The sequence below is a fragment of the Bombina bombina genome, chromosome 1 (genome assembly GCF_027579735.1).
Source record: "Bombina bombina isolate aBomBom1 chromosome 1, aBomBom1.pri, whole genome shotgun sequence".
NCBI classification, from domain to species: Eukaryota; Metazoa; Chordata; class Amphibia; order Anura; family Bombinatoridae; genus Bombina; species Bombina bombina.
The window spans coordinates 56,164,369-56,182,066 of NC_069499.1; the positions used below are offsets into that span (position 1 = coordinate 56,164,369).

General features: G+C 40.0%; 1 protein-coding gene across 1 annotated transcript in view; it reads left to right on the forward strand.

The window, feature by feature from the left end:
* The window catches only part of POMT2 (protein O-mannosyltransferase 2), a 277,327-nt gene that overhangs the window by 252,027 nt on the left and 7,602 nt on the right, over window positions 1–17,698 (forward strand). Inside the window, exon 18 of the mRNA XM_053697367.1 lies at window positions 7,641–7,746. Within this exon, the coding sequence (XP_053553342.1) occupies window positions 7,641–7,746 (106 nt within the window). The remainder of the gene's footprint in view (window positions 1–7,640; window positions 7,747–17,698) is intronic.

Consider the following 17,698-nt stretch of genomic DNA (forward strand, 5'->3'; position numbering starts at 1 on the left):
GGTTGATGCTGATAAATCTTCATATTTATTTAAAATGGAATTTATTCGTTCTTTACTTAAAGAAGTACTAATTGCTTTAGAAATAGAGGATTCTGGTCCTCTTGATACTAATTCTAAACGTTTGGATAAGGTATTTAAAGCTCCTGTGGTTATTCCAGAAGTTTTTCCTGTTCCTAATGCTATTTCTGCAGTAATTTCCAAAGAATGGGATAAATTGGGTAATTCATTTACTCCTTCTAAACGTTTTAAGCAATTATATCCTGTGCCGTCTGACAGATTAGAATTTTGGGACAAAATCCCTAAAGTTGATGGGGCTATTTCTACCCTTGCTAAACGTACTACTATTCCTACGTCAGATGGTACTTCATTTAAGGATCCTTTAGATAGGAAAATTGAATCCTTTCTAAGAAAAGCTTATCTGTGTTCAGGTAATCTTCTTAGACCTGCTATATCTTTGGCTGATGTTGCTGCAGCTTCAACTTTCTGGTTGGAAACTTTAGCGCAACAAGTAACACATCATGATTCTCATGATATTATTATTCTTCTACAGCATGCTAATAATTTTATCTGTGATGCCATTTTTTATATTATCAGAGTTGATGTCAGGTTTATGTCTCTAGCTATTTTAGCTAGAAGAGCTTTATGGCTTAAAACTTGGAATGCTGATATGGCTTCTAAATCAACTTTACTTTCCATTTCTTTCCAGGGTAACAAATTATTTGGTTCTCAGTTGGATTCCATTATTTCAACTGTTACTGGTGGGAAAGGAACTTTTTTACCACAGGATAAAAAATCTAAAGGTAAAAGCAGGGCTAATAATCGTTTTCGTTCCTTTCGTTTCAACAAAGAACAAAAGCCTGATCCTTCATCCTCAGGAGCAGTTTCAGTTTGGAAACCATCTCCAGTCTGGAATAAATCCAAGCCAGCTAGAAAGGCAAAGCCTGCTTCTAAGTCCACATGAAGGTGCGGCCCTCATTCCAGCTCAGCTGGTAGGGGGCAGGTTACGTTTTTTCAAGGAAATTTGGATCAATTCTGTTCACAATCTTTGGATTCAGAGCATTGTTTCAGAAGGGTACAGAATTGGTTTCAAGATGAGACCTCCTGCAAAGAGATTTTTCTTTCCCGTGTCCCAGTAAATCCAGTAAAAGCTCAAGCATTTCTGAATTGTGTTTCAGATCTAGAGTTGACTGGAGTAATTATGCCAGTTCCAGTTCCGGAACAGGGGCTGGGGTTTTATTCAAATCTCTTCATTGTACCAAAGAAGGAGAATTCCTTCAGACCAGTTCTGGATCTAAAAATATTGAATCGTTATGTAAGAATACCAACGTTCAAGATGGTAACTGTAAGGACTATCTTGCCTTTTGTTCAGCAAGGGAATTATATGTCCACAATAGATTTACAGGATACATATCTGCATATTCCGATTCATCCAGATCATTATCAGTTCCTGAGATTCTCTTTTCTGGACAAGCATTACCAGTTTGTGGCTCTGCCGTTTGGCCTAGCTACAGCTCCAAGAATTTTTACAAAGGTTCTCGGTGCCCTTCTGTCTGTAATCAGAGAACAGGGTATTGTGGTATTTCCTTATTTGGACGATATCTTGGTACTTGCTCAGTCTTTACATTTAGCAGAATCTCATACGAATCGACTTGTGTTGTTTCTTCAAGATCATGGTTGGAGGATCAATTTACCAAAAAGTTCTTTGATTCCTCAGACAAGGGTAACCTTTCTGGGTTTCCAGATGGATTCAGTGTCCATGACTCTGTCTTTAACAGACAAGAGACGTCTAAAATTGATTGCAGCTTGTCGAAACCTTCAGTCACAATCATTCCCTTCGGTAGCCTTATGCATGGAAATTCTAGGTCTTATGACTGCTGCATCGGACGCGATCCCCTTTGCTCGTTTTCACATGCGACCTCTTCAGCTCTGTATGCTGAAGCAATGGTGCAAGGATTACACGAAGATATCTCAATTAATATCTTTAAAACCGATTGTTCGACACTCTCTAACATGGTGGACAGATCACCATCGTTTAATTCAGGGGGCTTCTTTTGTGCTTCCGACCTGGACTGTAATTTCAACAGATGCAAGTCTCATAGGTTGGGGAGCTGTGTGGGGATCTCTGACGGCACAAGGAGTTTGGGAATCTCAGGAGGTGAGATTACCGATCAATATTTTGGAACTCCGTGCAATTTTCAGAGCTCTTCAGTTTTGGCCTCTTCTGAAGAGATAATCGTTCATTTGTTTTCAGACAGACAATGTCACAACTGTGGCATACATCAATCATCAAGGAGGGACTCACAGTCCTCTGGCTATGAAAGAAGTATCTCGAATTTTGGTTTGGGCGGAATCCAGCTCCTGTCTAATCTCTGCGGTTCATATCCCAGGTATAGACAATTGGGAAGCGGATTATCTCAGTCGCCAAACGTTGCATCCGGGCGAATGGTCTCTTCACCCAGAGGTATTTCTTCAGATTGTTCAAATGTGGGAACTTCCAGAAATAGATCTGATGGCGTCCCATCTAAACAAGAAACTTCCCAGGTATCTGTCCAGATCCCGGGATCCTCAGGCGGAGGCAGTGGATGCATTATCACTTCCTTGGAAGTATCATCCTGCCTATATCTTTCCGCCTCTAGTTCTTCTTCCAAGAGTAATCTCCAAGATTCTGAAGGAATGCTCGTTTGTTCTGCTGGTAGCTCCGGCATGGCCTCACAGGTTTTGGTATGCGGATCTTGTCCGGATGGCCTCTTGCCAACCGTGGACTCTTCCGTTAAGACCAGACCTTCTGTCACAAGGTCCTTTTTTCCATCAGGATCTGAAATCCTTAAATTTAAAGGTATGGAGATTGAACGCTTGATTCTTGGTCAAAGAGGTTTCTCTGACTCTGTGATTAATACTATGTTACAGGCTCGTAAATCTGTATCTCGAGAGATATATTATAGAGTCTGGAAGACTTATATTTCTTGGTGTCTTTCTCATCATTTTTCTTGGCATTCTTTTAGAATACCGAGAATTTTACAGTTTCTTGAGGATGGTTTAGATAAGGGTTTGTCCGCAAGTTCTTTGAAAGGACAAATCTCTGCTCTTTCTGTTCTTTTTCACAGAAAGATTGCTATTCTTCCTGATATTCATTGTTTTGTACAAGCTTTGGTTCGTATAAAAACTGTTATTAAGTCAATTTCTCCTCCTTGGAGTTTGAATTTGGTTCTGGGAGCTCTTCAAGCTCCTCCGTTTGAACCTATGCATTCATTGGACATTAAATTACTTTCTTGGAAAGTTTTGTTCCTTTTGGCCATCTCTTCTGCCAGAAGAGTTTCTGAATTATCTGCTCTTTCTTGTGAGTCTCCTTTTCTGATTTTTCATCAGGATAAGGCGGTGTTGCGAACTTCTTTTGAATTTTTACCTAAAGTTGTGAATTCCAACAACATTAGTAGAGAAATTGTGGTTCCTTTATTATGTCCTAATCCTAAGAATTCTAAGGAGAAATCGTTGCATTCTTTGGATGTTGTTAGAGCTTTGAAATATTATGTTGAAGCTACGAAATCTTTCCGTAAGACTTCTAGTTTATTTGTTATCTTTTCCGGTTCTAGAAAAGGCCAGAAAGCTTCTGCCATTTCTTTGGCATCTTGGTTGAAATCTTTAATTCATCTTGCCTATTTTGAGTCGGGTAAAACTCCGCCTCAAAGAATTACAGCTCATTCTACTAGGTCAGTTTCTACTTCCTGGGCGTTTAGGAATGAAGCTTCGGTTGACCAGATTTGCAAAGCAGCAACTTGGTCCTCTTTGCATACTTTTACTAAATTCTACCATTTTGATGTATTTTCTTCTTCTGAAGCAGTTTTTGGTAGAAAAGTACTTCAGGCAGCGGTTTCAGTTTGAATCTTCTGCTTATGTTTTTCGTTAAACTTTATTTTTGGGTGTGGATTATTTTCAGCAGGAATTGGCTGTCTTTATTTTATCCCTCCCTCTCTAGTGACTCTTGTGTGGAAAGATCCACATCTTGGGTAGTCATTATCCCATACGTCACTAGCTCATGCAGGCCCATTTATCAAAGGGCTTGCGGACCTGATCCGACACTGCGGATCAGGTCCGCAAGACCTCGCTAAATGCGGAGAGCAATACGCTCTCCGCATTTAACATTGCACCAGCAGCTCACAAGAGCTGCTGGTGCAACGCCGCCCCCTGCTGACTCGCGGCCAATCGGCCGCCAGCAGGGAGCTGTCAATCAACCCGATCGTATTCGATCGGGTTGATGTCCGGCGATTCCTGTCCGCCTGTTCAGAGCAGGCGGACAGGGTTATGGAGCAGCGGTCTTTAGACCGCTGCTTCATAACTTGTGTTTCTGGCGAGTCTGAAGACTCGCCAGAAACACGGCCCTTCAAGCTCCGTACGGAGCTTGATAAATGGGCCTGTTAGACTCTTGCTAATTACATGAAAGAAAACATAATTTATGTAAGAACTTACCTGATAAATTCATTTCTTTCATATTAGCAAGAGTCCATGAGGCCCGCCCTTTTTTTGTGGTGGTTATGATTTTTGTATAAAGCACAATTATTCCAATTCCTTATTTTATATGCTTTCACACTTTTTTATCACCCCACTTCTTGGCTATTCGTTAAACTGAATTGTGGGTGTGGTGAGGGGTGTATTTATAGGCATTTTGAGGTTTGGGAAACTTTGCCCCTCCTGGTAGGAATGTATATCCCATACGTCACTAGCTCATGGACTCTTGCTAATATGAAAGAAATGAATTTATCAGGTAAGTTCTTACATAAATTATGTTTTTGTTTTTTTTAAAATTTCCTCAAGCTCTTTTTGTAGTTATTTAACTCTTTTTTTAAATTAATTTTTTATTATTATTTACGCATTTTGTAGTTTGCTGTTATAATGGAGCCTTCTGATTCTGTCCCTGCCAGTGTTTAGTTTGTTTACTGTAAGCAAGCTAAGGTATCTTAATGTTTTAATGCATTTAGACCATTCTAATGCTGCCCTTGCTTCTATGGGTATAACTGCTCCCTCTGTTTGTTCTTTACAATGAATTGCAACTGATTTCTCACCAGGTATGAAGAATTTTATTTGTTCTACGGTGTCTGAAATAATAACTATTATGCCTCCTTCAAGTAAGCATAAGAGGTCAGTTATTAATTTACCTTCTACTTGTTATAATCCTCCTGAAGCTGTTGTTACTGCTGATGTTTCTAATGTGTCTTCAGAAGTTGAGTTTATGATAATCAGGAGTCTTCTTCTGATCATGATCCAGAAACTTCCTATTTTTTGTTAAAAGTTGAACATATTCGTTCTCTTATAAAGTAGGGTTTGCTTACTTTTGAGGTTAAGAATCCTAAGGTTTCTGAGGATAAAACTTCTAATAGTTTATTATCTTAAAACCCCTGAGTTTTTTCCTGTTTCTGATGCTGTCTCTGAGATAGTTTCTAGGGCATGGTCTAAGCCAGTCAATCCCTTTAATCCTTCTGCAAGGTTTAAGAAATTGTATTCCTTACCTTCTTCTAATATTGATCTTTGTTTTACTGTCCCTAAGGTATATGGGGCTATTTCTACACTGGCTAAGTGTTCTACTATTCCTCTTGATAATAGTACTTTTTTTAAGGACCCTTTAGGTAGGAAACTAGATTCCTTTCATAGAAGGGCCCTTTTTCAAGCAGGTTACTTATTTAGGCCAGCTATTTCTATTGATAACATTGCTGCCGCCTCTTCTATTTGGTTAAATAGTCTTTCTGAGCAGTTTTCTGTTGATCCTGCAGGTGAAGATTTTTCATCGTTTTAGGTTTGCTTAAATGTGCAAATTCATTTATTTGTGATGCTGTGCTTGACATCATTAAAGGGACACTGAACCCAATTTTATTTTCATGTTTCAGATAGAGCATGACATTTTAATCAACTTTCTAATTTTACTCCTATTATTAATTTTTCTTCATTCTCTTGCTATCTTTATTTTAAAAGCAGTAATGTAAATCTTAGCAGCCAGCCCATTTTAGATTCAGCACCATGGATAGCGCTTGTTTATTGGAGGCTTAAATTTACCCACCAATAAACAAGCATAACCCAGGTTCCCAAACAAAAATGGACCGGCTCCTATGCATCACATTCCTGCTTTTAAATTAAAGATAGCAAGAGAACGAAGAAAAATTTATAATAGGAGTAAATTAGAAAGTTGCTTAAAATTGCATGCTCTATCTGTATCATGAAAGAAAACATTTGGGGTTAGTGTCTTCTTTCTAGAAGAGCTTTATGGTTAAAATCTTGGCCTGCTGATATGGGTTCTAAATCTAGACTTTTTTCTTTTTCTTTTCAAGGAAATAATTGTTTGGCTCTGATTTGGATTCTATTATTTCTGCTGTTACAGAGGTAAATGAGCTTTTCTTCCTTTGGACAAAAAGTCCAGGGGTAAGTCTAAGGCTTCTAATAACTTTTGTCAGAACAGGGGACAAAAATACAATTACTCCTCTCGTAATTAAGGTCCCTTCCTGGTCCTGCATGGAAGCCCAGTTCCAATTGGAACAGGTCTAAGCAAGCCAAAAAATCTACACCTATCACCAAATCTGCATGAATGTGCGGCTCCCATTTCAGAGGCTCTGGTAGGGGGCCGGCTGTGTGTTTTTCAGGAATTCAGTTTCCAGTCTGTTTCAGATACCTAGGTTCTGAATAAAGTGTTGCAGGGTAATTGGATAGGTTTCAGAACAAGGCCTCCAAACAGCAATCGCTCCCCAGGTGCTGAACCAAAGGTGGGCTGGCTTGTAAGCTTACCTTCCTGTTTTTTTTTTTGTCTCAAATAAAAATTCCAAGAGAACGAAGAAAAATTGATAACAGGAGTAAATTAGAAATGTGCTTAAAATTGCATGCTGTATCTGAACCATGAAAGAAAAAAATTGGGTTCAGTATTTAAGTGGAGAGAAAAAAAAGAGGGAAGAGATACGAGAGAGGAAGAGTGTAAAGAGAAAATATGGCCTGAGAGAGAAGGGAGGGGGTAAAAATAGAGATTGAAGAGAGGAGGCAGTCGAGAAAGATAGATGAGAGACAGATGATTATAAAACAATTTTTCCAGGTCTGCTATGACCTAACATTAATGTCAACACTCTCTGCATTCTTTCAGTTCAACAACTTCCTTTTTCTGGCCAGCTGTGGTCTTCCCCAGATCCCTAGTTGATGTTGCTAACTGTTATGCACTTATTTTTATTAAATTATTACTATTTGTAGCATTATTTAATTTATAGTATAAAACAAAAACAATATAAAAAAATGGCTGCACAATAAGGTGTTTCACAAAGAGGGGTTGGGTTAGTGGGTGAGATCAAAGTGGCGAGTAACATTCTGGGCTAGCTAGTAGCTTAGGGCTTGAAATTTAGTATGCATCTAAAACTATGGCACATATCACATATAGTGGACTGGACTGTTGTAACTGATATACAAACTAAAAGAGGGGGAAAAAACGTATCAAATAATATCTTTTGGTCTAATTATTCCAAATCCAGCCTGGTGTAATAATCTAAAAGTTCTCTGATAATTGTGTTCATGATCATATGGGTCTTATGTATAACAAAATCTGTACATTTTTTTCCTGAATGTTTTTTTAATGTATTTCAAGCACATAACAGCTGTGTGATTGTTCATCTCTCTGGCAGGTCATCTGGTGGCTGAACTTAGGATGTCTGGGACTGTACAGCCTCGTGGGCCTTAGTGCTGCTGTGCTGTTACAGCGAGGGATCGCCATATCAGACCATGTGAAAGGTATTCTGCACAGTCAACAAGAAACACTATTTTTTTTTATGCCAAATGCTCCTCCATTTTATCCCAACAGCTTTTGAAGCAGCTGTGTATTGCTTTTGTGGGTGTAGCTGGCATGTTATGTTTGTAGGTTCTCTCTCTGTACAGCATTGTGTGTGCACATGTTCTTTCTATATGTAACGTTGTGTGTAGTTGCGCTCCACACAAAATCTAGCGCTTAGTATGTGTGTCTGTACCTCAACCACCTTGCTATGTGTGTGCCACTAAATACGATCACACACCTTACAGCTAATTGCAATCTTCTACCCTGTAAGGAGTTAACAAACCCCTGTTTCAATAAGCGTTGGTACTTATACCCTCAATCCCCACCAACCTTCATAACTCCTATCCTACTGCTATTAATGTTATGTTCTTAGCCCCCACCTAATCGCAACCCCGCTCTGCAGTACACCACTCCTAAACTTACTGATACCCCTTCTGCTATTAACTGGGGTCTCCTCCCATCACAAAAGCCATTTCCTACTCTAATCACAAAAACCCAGACTTCCCTAAAAGTAATTAATCCTAGCATAGATCTCCCCATGTGCAATACTTCCCCTAGGAACCACACAAAATCAAAGCCACCACACTATAAAAATGTATTGCTTCCCCCAGCACACAAGGACCCCCTCCATACCCCAATACAAACATACCCCAGAGAGTGTTCAAAAATTTTAATTCAAGTCTGTTTTCTTTAATTTCTTCCAGCCCCCAAAAATGTCACTGCTCCATATGATTGCAATTTATCAACAATTAAACAATTCATAGCAATATATCTGTGTAAAAAGAAATATTTTAAAAGCATTTTTTTTCTCATGGTTTTCATTTCTACTTAATTTAAAAAAGAATAGTGAATACTGTCTAATTCTGCACCAAAGAATAGTGAATACTGTCTAATTCTGCACCTCAGCTAATTAAACACATTTTTCAATACTGTACTTTAAAGTTTAAGAATTACAATTTAAGGCGCCATGCAGGCCCTTGTCTTGACAGTAGCAGTGGTAAATATGGTACCCTTGCATGACTTCCTCTGCATTCTCTTATAATGGCTACTGTAACTATATCAGGATCTACTTTTGTTGTTCATACCCTTGTGGTTCTCTCATGAATGTAATAAACACATCTCATGTTTGAATATTGTGACCCCAAATGCTAGAACACTTAGGTGAAGTTAGAGAAAAAAGTGATGCCCTCTAGTGTTTAAAATTCTTTCAAAACTGCTGCCATATAGTGCTGTGCATTTTCGCAGATCCCACATGGTTTCGTTTGTGATTGGCTGTGATGAACAGTGGGGGCGTTGCTGGCTTGGGTGATTACACGACTGGTCAAGGCAGTGAGTCTGGTTACATCTGCACTAGAGAAAGATGTATCTCCCGTATCTAAGCACACAGCATATTATTCACATCACACCTTAGTTTATATTTACCCCATTGTTGTAGTTTACCTATTTTGGAAGTAATGTATGTACTAGCCGACTCTATAACCGCTAGGTTTATCCTATTCACATAATCCTACGGTCTCTTACTGCGTTTAAAGTGTTTAACGTGTGATACATTCTCTGGTGACATTTTAATATTTTTTTTGTGTGAAGTAAAAGGACGTTACAGTCTTGTGACATGACACTACAGCAAGCCGTCATTTACAGCAATGTCACATACAGCTTAATGCTATAGTTTTACACCTCTGAGATACTGAGTCTTGTTGGGCGGTGAATAAAAATGTGAGCTGCACTTATTACTAACTTATTACACAGCAGTAAAGTGCAGGCACAGCGTCAAATAAAAATGTGTTATTATGAGATAAAACAGTGTCATTACACTCAATTGGTTGTGGCTTCTCTAATCACTTATATTCGCGGCCAACACGTTACCGCCTCAGAGATCTGAAAAACTGTACTCCTGTCCTCCTTGGCATGTAATTACTCAAACCGGCAATTCCCCCACCGGGCATCATAGCCAATCACAAACTATCCATTACAGTATCTGGGAAAAATACTAGTGCTGCAGACCTGTGCACGCTCCTGGCCTTGCCTCCCTGCTTTTCAACAAAGGATACCAAGAAAATTAAGAAAATAATAATAGAAGTAGATTGGAAAGTTGTTGTTTTTTTAAATTTCTATGCTCTGTTTGATTTACAAAAGGAAAATGATGGATTTTATGCCCCTTTAATACCTCTAGTCCATCAGAAACCCATTTTCTCATGATTTTTGGTTTTATCTAATTCAACAGCTTTGGCCACTTAACATGCCTAACAAATTACAACATTTAAAAAAAATAATCTGTGTGAAAGAAGTCTTTTAAGTTCACATTTTACTAAACATAATCATTTGTTGGTTTAATAAAACTTTTTAAAATCAGATCCAGAATGTTAGTGATATGTTAAATGGAGTTAAAATTAATCAGTTGTAATGAAGATGCGCTATAACTTTTTAATAAAGATATTAAAAAAATCAAATACCCCACTTTCTGTCACCCACTTCTAAAGTAAATTTTTCAGTGAACTAACGGTTTCAATTGTTCTCCAATCAGTGTTCTCACCATATGGCACTTTTGTTGTAGCTAGAGCACTGATTGGAGAACAATTAAAACCGCTGTTTTGCTGAAAAATTTACTTTTGAAGTGGGTGACAGAGTGCGGGGTATCTGAATTTCATATCTATATTAAAAAGTAAGTTATGACGCATCTTCATTACAACTGATGAATTTTAACCCCATCTAAAATATCACAAATATTCTGGATTTGATTTTAAAAAGGTGAGAGTTTACCATCACTTTCCTTCTTAATATAAGTAGAGTCGACGGCATCATTCCTTACTGTTGGGAAATACTGAACCTGGCCACCAGGAAGAGGCAAAGACACCCCAGCCAAAGGCTCAAATACCTCTCCCACTTCCCCCATCCCCCAGTCATTCTTTGCCTTTCGTCACAGGAGGATGGCAGAGAAGTGTCAGAAGATTTGGAATAGTTCCTTAGGAAGGGTATCTGCCCTTCGATATGGGACTGGAGTTTTAAGTAGTCTTGTCAGCCTCTCAGTGAGAGCATTGATAAAAGTTAGAGTCTGGAGATGCAGGAAGAGTCTTTCTGTGAACCCATCCAGACTGCCTGCTAACAACTCATGAGCAATCAGTGTTGACGAGTTCCACTGCCTGCTTGTTTTCGCACTCAAGTCCATGTCAGGAGCGATGCTACAAGACTGTCACACTTAAGAGGCTGTGTTTCTGTTCCACAGCATGGATTCTGGTAAGATCGTTTTAATTTTTTCATATGTTGAAAACGCTAGAAGACAGGGTCACAGTGTGGCTCCTTATATCTTAATAGAATGTGTTAATCTCCTGAGGAGGATTATTGAACAGTGTGGATTAATCAAATGTGATGCTTTGATTTTATGCTGCTTTATGTGTGAGATTTTATTGGGCTCCTAGACTGTTTATGTGGCTGGAACGCACAGCTTTTTACTTTCACTTTGAGTGCTGCACAGCTTGTAGCTTGGAATGCTTTTTCTCATAGCAGGGGCGGTCCTGCCTTGCGCACTATGTGACCAGGAGTGGTCTCGCTTTCATTTCCTATTTCCTGACCGAGCTGGCTGTCCAAGAAGACGCTATTTCTCTGTATTGTCTGGGTCTAGGAGGCGGTGAGTGCCCCAGCCATTGGGAGTATAAAGGTGCCATTTTTGAGAAATAAAGATTTATTTTTTGTGTCCTGCTGTTATTAGCTTAAAGGGACACTGAACCCAAATGTTTTCTTTTGTGATTCAGATAGAGCATGAAATTTTAAGCAACTTTCTAAATTGGGTTCAGTGTCCCTTTAAGCTATGGAGGATTCTGATATATTAGAGGGTACTCCCTCTGTTCCAAATAGTAATACCTGTTTATATTGTAAGGAGGCTTTGGTTTCACATGCATTGACAACATTATTTGGTCAAAGAAGGTTAACCCTTTTAGTACCACTGAGCTGTCCACCTCTGAGGACTCGCCGTCCCGTGAGGTGCATACCCAACATTCATCTCCTTCTACACACGCAGCTTCCCATAGCACGCTTGATCCTCCATCTGGAGGGGGCCTTTTACTGCCATATTTTACCGCGCAGTTACAAACGGCGGTGTCTGCGGCCCTCAGTGCTTTACCTCGCCCTGCTAAACGCAAGCGAAAGGTTAAACATAGCGCTCCTGCCCCGGGGTCATCATGTGATTTATTGAATTTTACTGCTCTGTCTCCATTATCCAAGGATGAATTGCACTATGAGGCTTTAGAGAATTAACTTTCTGGGATGGAGTCTGCTGCCTCTAAGCCTCCTGCTGAGGAGGAACCAGCCTTTAGATTAAAGATTGAACACTTATGTTTTCTTCTAAAGGAAGTCCTGTCTACATTAGAGGTTCCAGAGGCCAAGCTGCCCGATGAATCTTTGATTCCTAAATGAGACAGAGTTTACGAGGACAGGGTAGTGCTTTTAACTTTTCCTGTGCCTGTAAAGATGGCGAAAATTATTAACTAATCGGACAGAATTGGATCTTTCTTTTCCCCTTCGTCCTCCTTTAAAAAAATTATTCCCGGTCCCCGACTCTCAATTGGAGTTGTGGGGTTCCGTCCCTAAGGTAGATGGCGCTATCTTCACACTGGCGAAACGCACTACTATCCCACTTGAGGATAGCTCGTCGTCCAGAGAGCTGATGGATAAAAAGATGGAAACTCTTCTAAGAAAAATGTTTCAACATACGGGATTTCCTTCTTAATATGAGGAGAATCCACGGCTTCATTCTTTACTTGTGGGAAATACAGAACCTGACCACCAGGAGGAGGCATAGACACTCCAACCAAAGGCTTAAATACCTCCCCCACTTCCCTTATCCCCCAGTCATTCTTTGCCTTTCGTCACAGGAGGTTGGCAGAGAAGTGTCAGATTTCGGAGTAGTTCTTTATGGAGGGTAGTACCCTTCGAGATGGGACTGGAGTTTTAAGTAGTCTTGTCAGCCTCTCAGTGAGAGCATTGACAAAAGTTAGTCTGCAGATGCAGGGAGAGTCTTTCTGCGAACCCATCCAGACTCATATTAACTGCTCTTTAAGCAATCACGTTGGCGAGTTTCGCTGCCTGCTTTCTACACTCAAGTCCATGTCAGAAGCGCTGCTACAATCTGTCGAACTTGAAGAACCGTGTCACTGTTCCACAGCATAGATTCTGGTAAGATTGTTTCATTATTTTATACACGTTGACGATAGAAGACAGGGTCACAGTGAGACTTCTTTATCTCATGGAATCAATGGGTTAATATCTCCTGAGTGGGATTATTAAACAGTGGGGGGTTTTAATCATATTTGTTATGTGATTTCGACTGCTTATGCGTAAGAACGTTTGGACTCTTAGGCTGATACAGAATGTAAGGTCATTTCATTTTGAGAGCTGCGCAGTTTCTTTATATTAAGCTGGCACGCTTTTTCCTTAGCATGAGCACCATGTGACTGGGAATGGTCACTTTTTTTTTCACTGTTTCTGATTCCTGACTGAGTGTCTGCGGAGAGGAGCTTCTTCTCTATCTGTCTGGGTCATAGGAGGTGGTGAGTGCCCAGCCATTGGGGGTAAATGGTGCCAGTTGTTTTTCCATTCTATAATTTGATATAGACGAGTTATGAAGGATTCTGATAATTTAGAGGGGGATTCCATTGATACAGAATTTGATACCTGTGTATATTGTGAGGAGACCGGGGTAATCCAGTCCGCTCAATTATGTTCCGTATGCCGCAATAGAGTGTTCCCATCAACCAATGTTGAGATGTTAGAGACCACTGAGCTATCCGCCTCTGAGGACTCTTCGTCCAGTGAGGTGTGTTCCCTTGATTCTGTTCCTACATATGCAGTTTTCCCGAGTTCTGATCCTCCTTTGCCTGTAAGGGGTTTGTTTCTACCAGAGGTTACTACGCAGTTCCGCATGGCCATCTCTACGGCCTTAGCAAGGTTACCTGCCACGTGCAAGCAAGGGGTAAAACCCGGGCTCTCCTGCCCAAGGACAATTGGTGTCCGATCAGTCCCCTGGGGTTGCAGTTCCCTCTGAGGCTTCAGAGAGAGAACCTCCAGGGTCGGAGTCTGCTGACTTGGGTCCTCCGACTGCGGAGGGCTTAACATTTAGATTTAGATTGGCACGCCTGCGTTTACTTCTGAGAGATGTTTTGGCAATGTTAGAGGTTTCCAGTACTGCTCTGTCAGTGGAATCTCAGTTCTCTAAATCAGATAACGATGTTAACTAAGACGAGTGAAGTATGGTGATATTCCTTGTTGTAAATACAAGTGAGGGGGTGGCGTGGCTCCAGGAAAACCACAGTAGATCAAAGTATGCCTCCGGTCACAAACAACATATTAAAGCAACTCCAAGAGATCCACAAGTGAAGACGTGAGGTGCAGGCCAAGAAAAAGGACTGTGTCCCAAAACTATGCAGCAAAAGAAAGGCAGCACACACAATATCCAAAAAAACGGAAATTTAATCCAGCGTTCACAAAAAATACACAAACACGTACACGAGGAAAAAAGGGATACATTAACATTTGTGCATTAAAAATAAAAAGGAGAAAGGATTATCAAAGAGCCATAACAAATAAAGAAAAGAAGAAGAGCAAAATAAAAGGGCAAACATTAGATGAAATGCATATAATTAAATACACTAACATGAAACTTGTTACCCCAAAAATATTGTCATTACACAGGTCATTCTCAGATACCTAAAATGAGATATAATTTTTCTACTCATAGAATGGGATAATTGAATCCCTTACTGACAGGAGGACCCCATAAGGATAAAGGAGTGGCAGATATTCACATATAAGACAAAAAAATGATTCATATGCAATTTCATTAAATCTACCTAAAATATTACTTATAGATCAGACATAAGAAGCCACAATATTACTTCGAAAGTACCAAGAGTGATATAACATAATAGAATACATAGAATACGATATAATGTGGGATCAAAAATTATTCAAAAATATATATTGATTTTCTCCTCCTACAGAATGATACATGTGTCATAGAGCTATATGTCTATGACATTGTTTACATCAAGAAAATGAAAACAAAGTAATAGCTCAAAAAATACATATGTCATTATTTCTATTTTGATTAATCAATAAAAAAAACTTGTCCCATTGCTTATTTAAACCATTTGGCTCCCTTGTGTTAAGAGTAAAAATCCAGTAAAGTTGCTTCTTCATCAGAATTGATGAAGTGACAATTTGGCAATGTCAATCACCTTGACATTGAAGTTTGGAACATGTGAGAAGTGTAACCCATTAAATTGACTTGCTATACTAGAGTATTTTACATAATTCTTAACATCTTTTATGTTCCCCTATCCTGGACCTGAGACAACGTTGAGGTCTGACCAACATACTGAGCCTCACACAAGTTACACTCCAAAAGATAAACCACAAACGTGGAGGCACAATTGGCATAATGATCTGTTTTATAATTCAAACCTGTGGATGAGCTTTTAAATGAATCACCTCTTGATATGGTCTCACAAGTACCACAGTTATGTGTCAAACATTGAAATGTACCTTTCCTATTAAGCCAAGTCGATTTCATACGATTCTGATTACTAACCACTAAACTGGGAGCAAGTTTGTTTCCCAACGTGGGTGCTTTTCTTGATACAAATTTGATTTGATCTATGCAAGTGGAAAGTATCTTATCTCCCTTCAGAAAGGTCAAGTTACGTCTAATAATTTCAAAAATCTCCATATACTGAGAGGAGAATGCCGTAGAAAAAACAATAGACTTACTGGAGAAATTGTGGTCTCTTTCTTGTGACTTGTCTTTAACACTAACGAATGGTTTATCTTTAACCTCTTTTAGAGCTCTTTCAAGGAGACTGTGATCATAACCCCTGGCTAAAAGCCTTTTTATAAGATTATTGGCTTGCGCTTCAAATAAGGAGTCTGAAGAAGCATTCCTTCTAAGTCTAAGAAATTGACTCTTTGGAATAGCCTTAATCAAGTGCTTAGGGTGACAAGACTTGGCATGTAGGATAGTGTTACCCGCAGTGGGTTTTCGGAAAGTATCTGTTATTACTGATTTATTCTGTATGGACCCACTCAATTTGAGATCCAAAAATTGGACCTCAGTAGGTAGCATAATCCCTGTAAACCTCAATCCCAAATTCATTGTCATTGATGAAAATTAAAAAATCATCAAACACAAGGTCACCCTTGACAATGAAGATGAGGTCGTCTATATACCTCCATATATAATTGAATATTGTCCTTAAAAGGATTAGCCTCATTATAGAGTACAAATAAAAAGAGAGAAGCGCTCAACCTGGGAACGAACAATAGCATAATAGCTTGTTCTATGGCTAGTTACCACCCAAGAAGCAGCCTCTTTTTGCTCAACATGTGCCTTTCACAGAGAAGAACTTTCTTGAAGCATATCAGTCTGATCCTGACTTCACAGTACAGTCCAGCCCCTAAATACCAGGCAATCCCTCTCTGAACGAGAGAAACAGCAAAACCCCAGTCGTACATTTCTGCCTATTGTGGGCCTCGTCAGTGAGGTGCAGCCATATCCCTCTAGGCACACTGAGAAACGGGTCCACATCTGGCTTCCCACATCACACTTAGGGAGACTTCCCTAAGTGTCATAATTTGCATTAAAAAAAAAAGAGAGAGACGCTCAACCTGGGAACCTCTTTTTATTTATGTTCATTATAGAGTACGTTGAGCTCCCACCACCCCATAAATACAAATTTTGCCCCCATTGCCGTCCCACAAGTTTGCAAATGCCCTAATGGGGGGAGAGTCTTCCCGTCCTAATTGGGTTCTATGGTATTGAAGCAGAGTTTATCAGTTCTTTGTTCGGAAGAAGGACTTCTTTCCTGTTTCCATCCTTTTCGTGCAAATTTGGTTCTTAGGAACCGTATCTTTCAGTAATCCTCGTTCTGTTCCTTCTTGGGATCTGGGGTTTTAGGTGGCAGTATCCTGCTTCCAGAATTTACTGTAGTTCCTGGGTCTCAGCTTTTCTGGGTTTCTTACCTTCGCCTGCTAAAAGACTTTTAGGGATTTCTCATGTTTTTTCGATTCTCAGAGTGGGATCTAGACCGGAGTTGCTGGTGTCGACACCAGGGTGGATCTGAATGCTGTTTGGTCTTAGGACAGGGATTTTTATCTACCCTGCCTAGCAAGCTGAAGGCTTAGCATTGAATTCTGCTGTGGCAGCTTTATTTTAATCCTGAGATCTTGCGAATTTTCCATAGGTTTATGCCCTTCAGCCCCTTCTGGTCTTTGTTGACACAGGGGTGGAGAGTGATAGACACAGCCGAAGCTGTGACTTTGGCATGGTGCTGGTGATTCTGTCTTTACAGACTTGCATGGAATACTGGAGGGGGAAATTAATTCCCAGTGTTCAGTTCAGATTTCCCTGTTCTCAGAAGTTTCTCTCTTAGTTCTCCTGGGGCGGTTTTGACCTTGTCACTTCCTTGTCCGTGGGGAGAAAGTGTCCTAGGGAGGTCCGTGGGTTGGGAGTTTCCTTCCAATTATTCCTTTGGTTCCTCAGCAAGCATTCTGCTTGGAGGATTTGGTCTTCTGGGTTCGTACCAGTTGGGAATTCTCATTGGGGAGACCTTCTTTTGAAGGACAGTTGCTAGTCGGGGTGGTCTCGTGGTGGGTGGAAGCCCACGTTGGCTCATTGCCATAGACCCTATCTATGAGCATACTCTTCAGGTTCGGATGTCCCCTACAATCATTCCCTGCTCAAATGTTTGTGTCGGATAGGGAAGTCGATCAGGCTTTCGAGGCGTCGGTGTTAGCTCCACCGCTTCTGTAGCAGAAGGTTGTTTTGAACCCAGGTGGGGCTCCGGCCTTTTCATCCTGAATATGCTAGATATCTAGCATTCCTTAAGAGGTTTCTTTTAACCTTCTTCTCTTCGGCCATGTTGC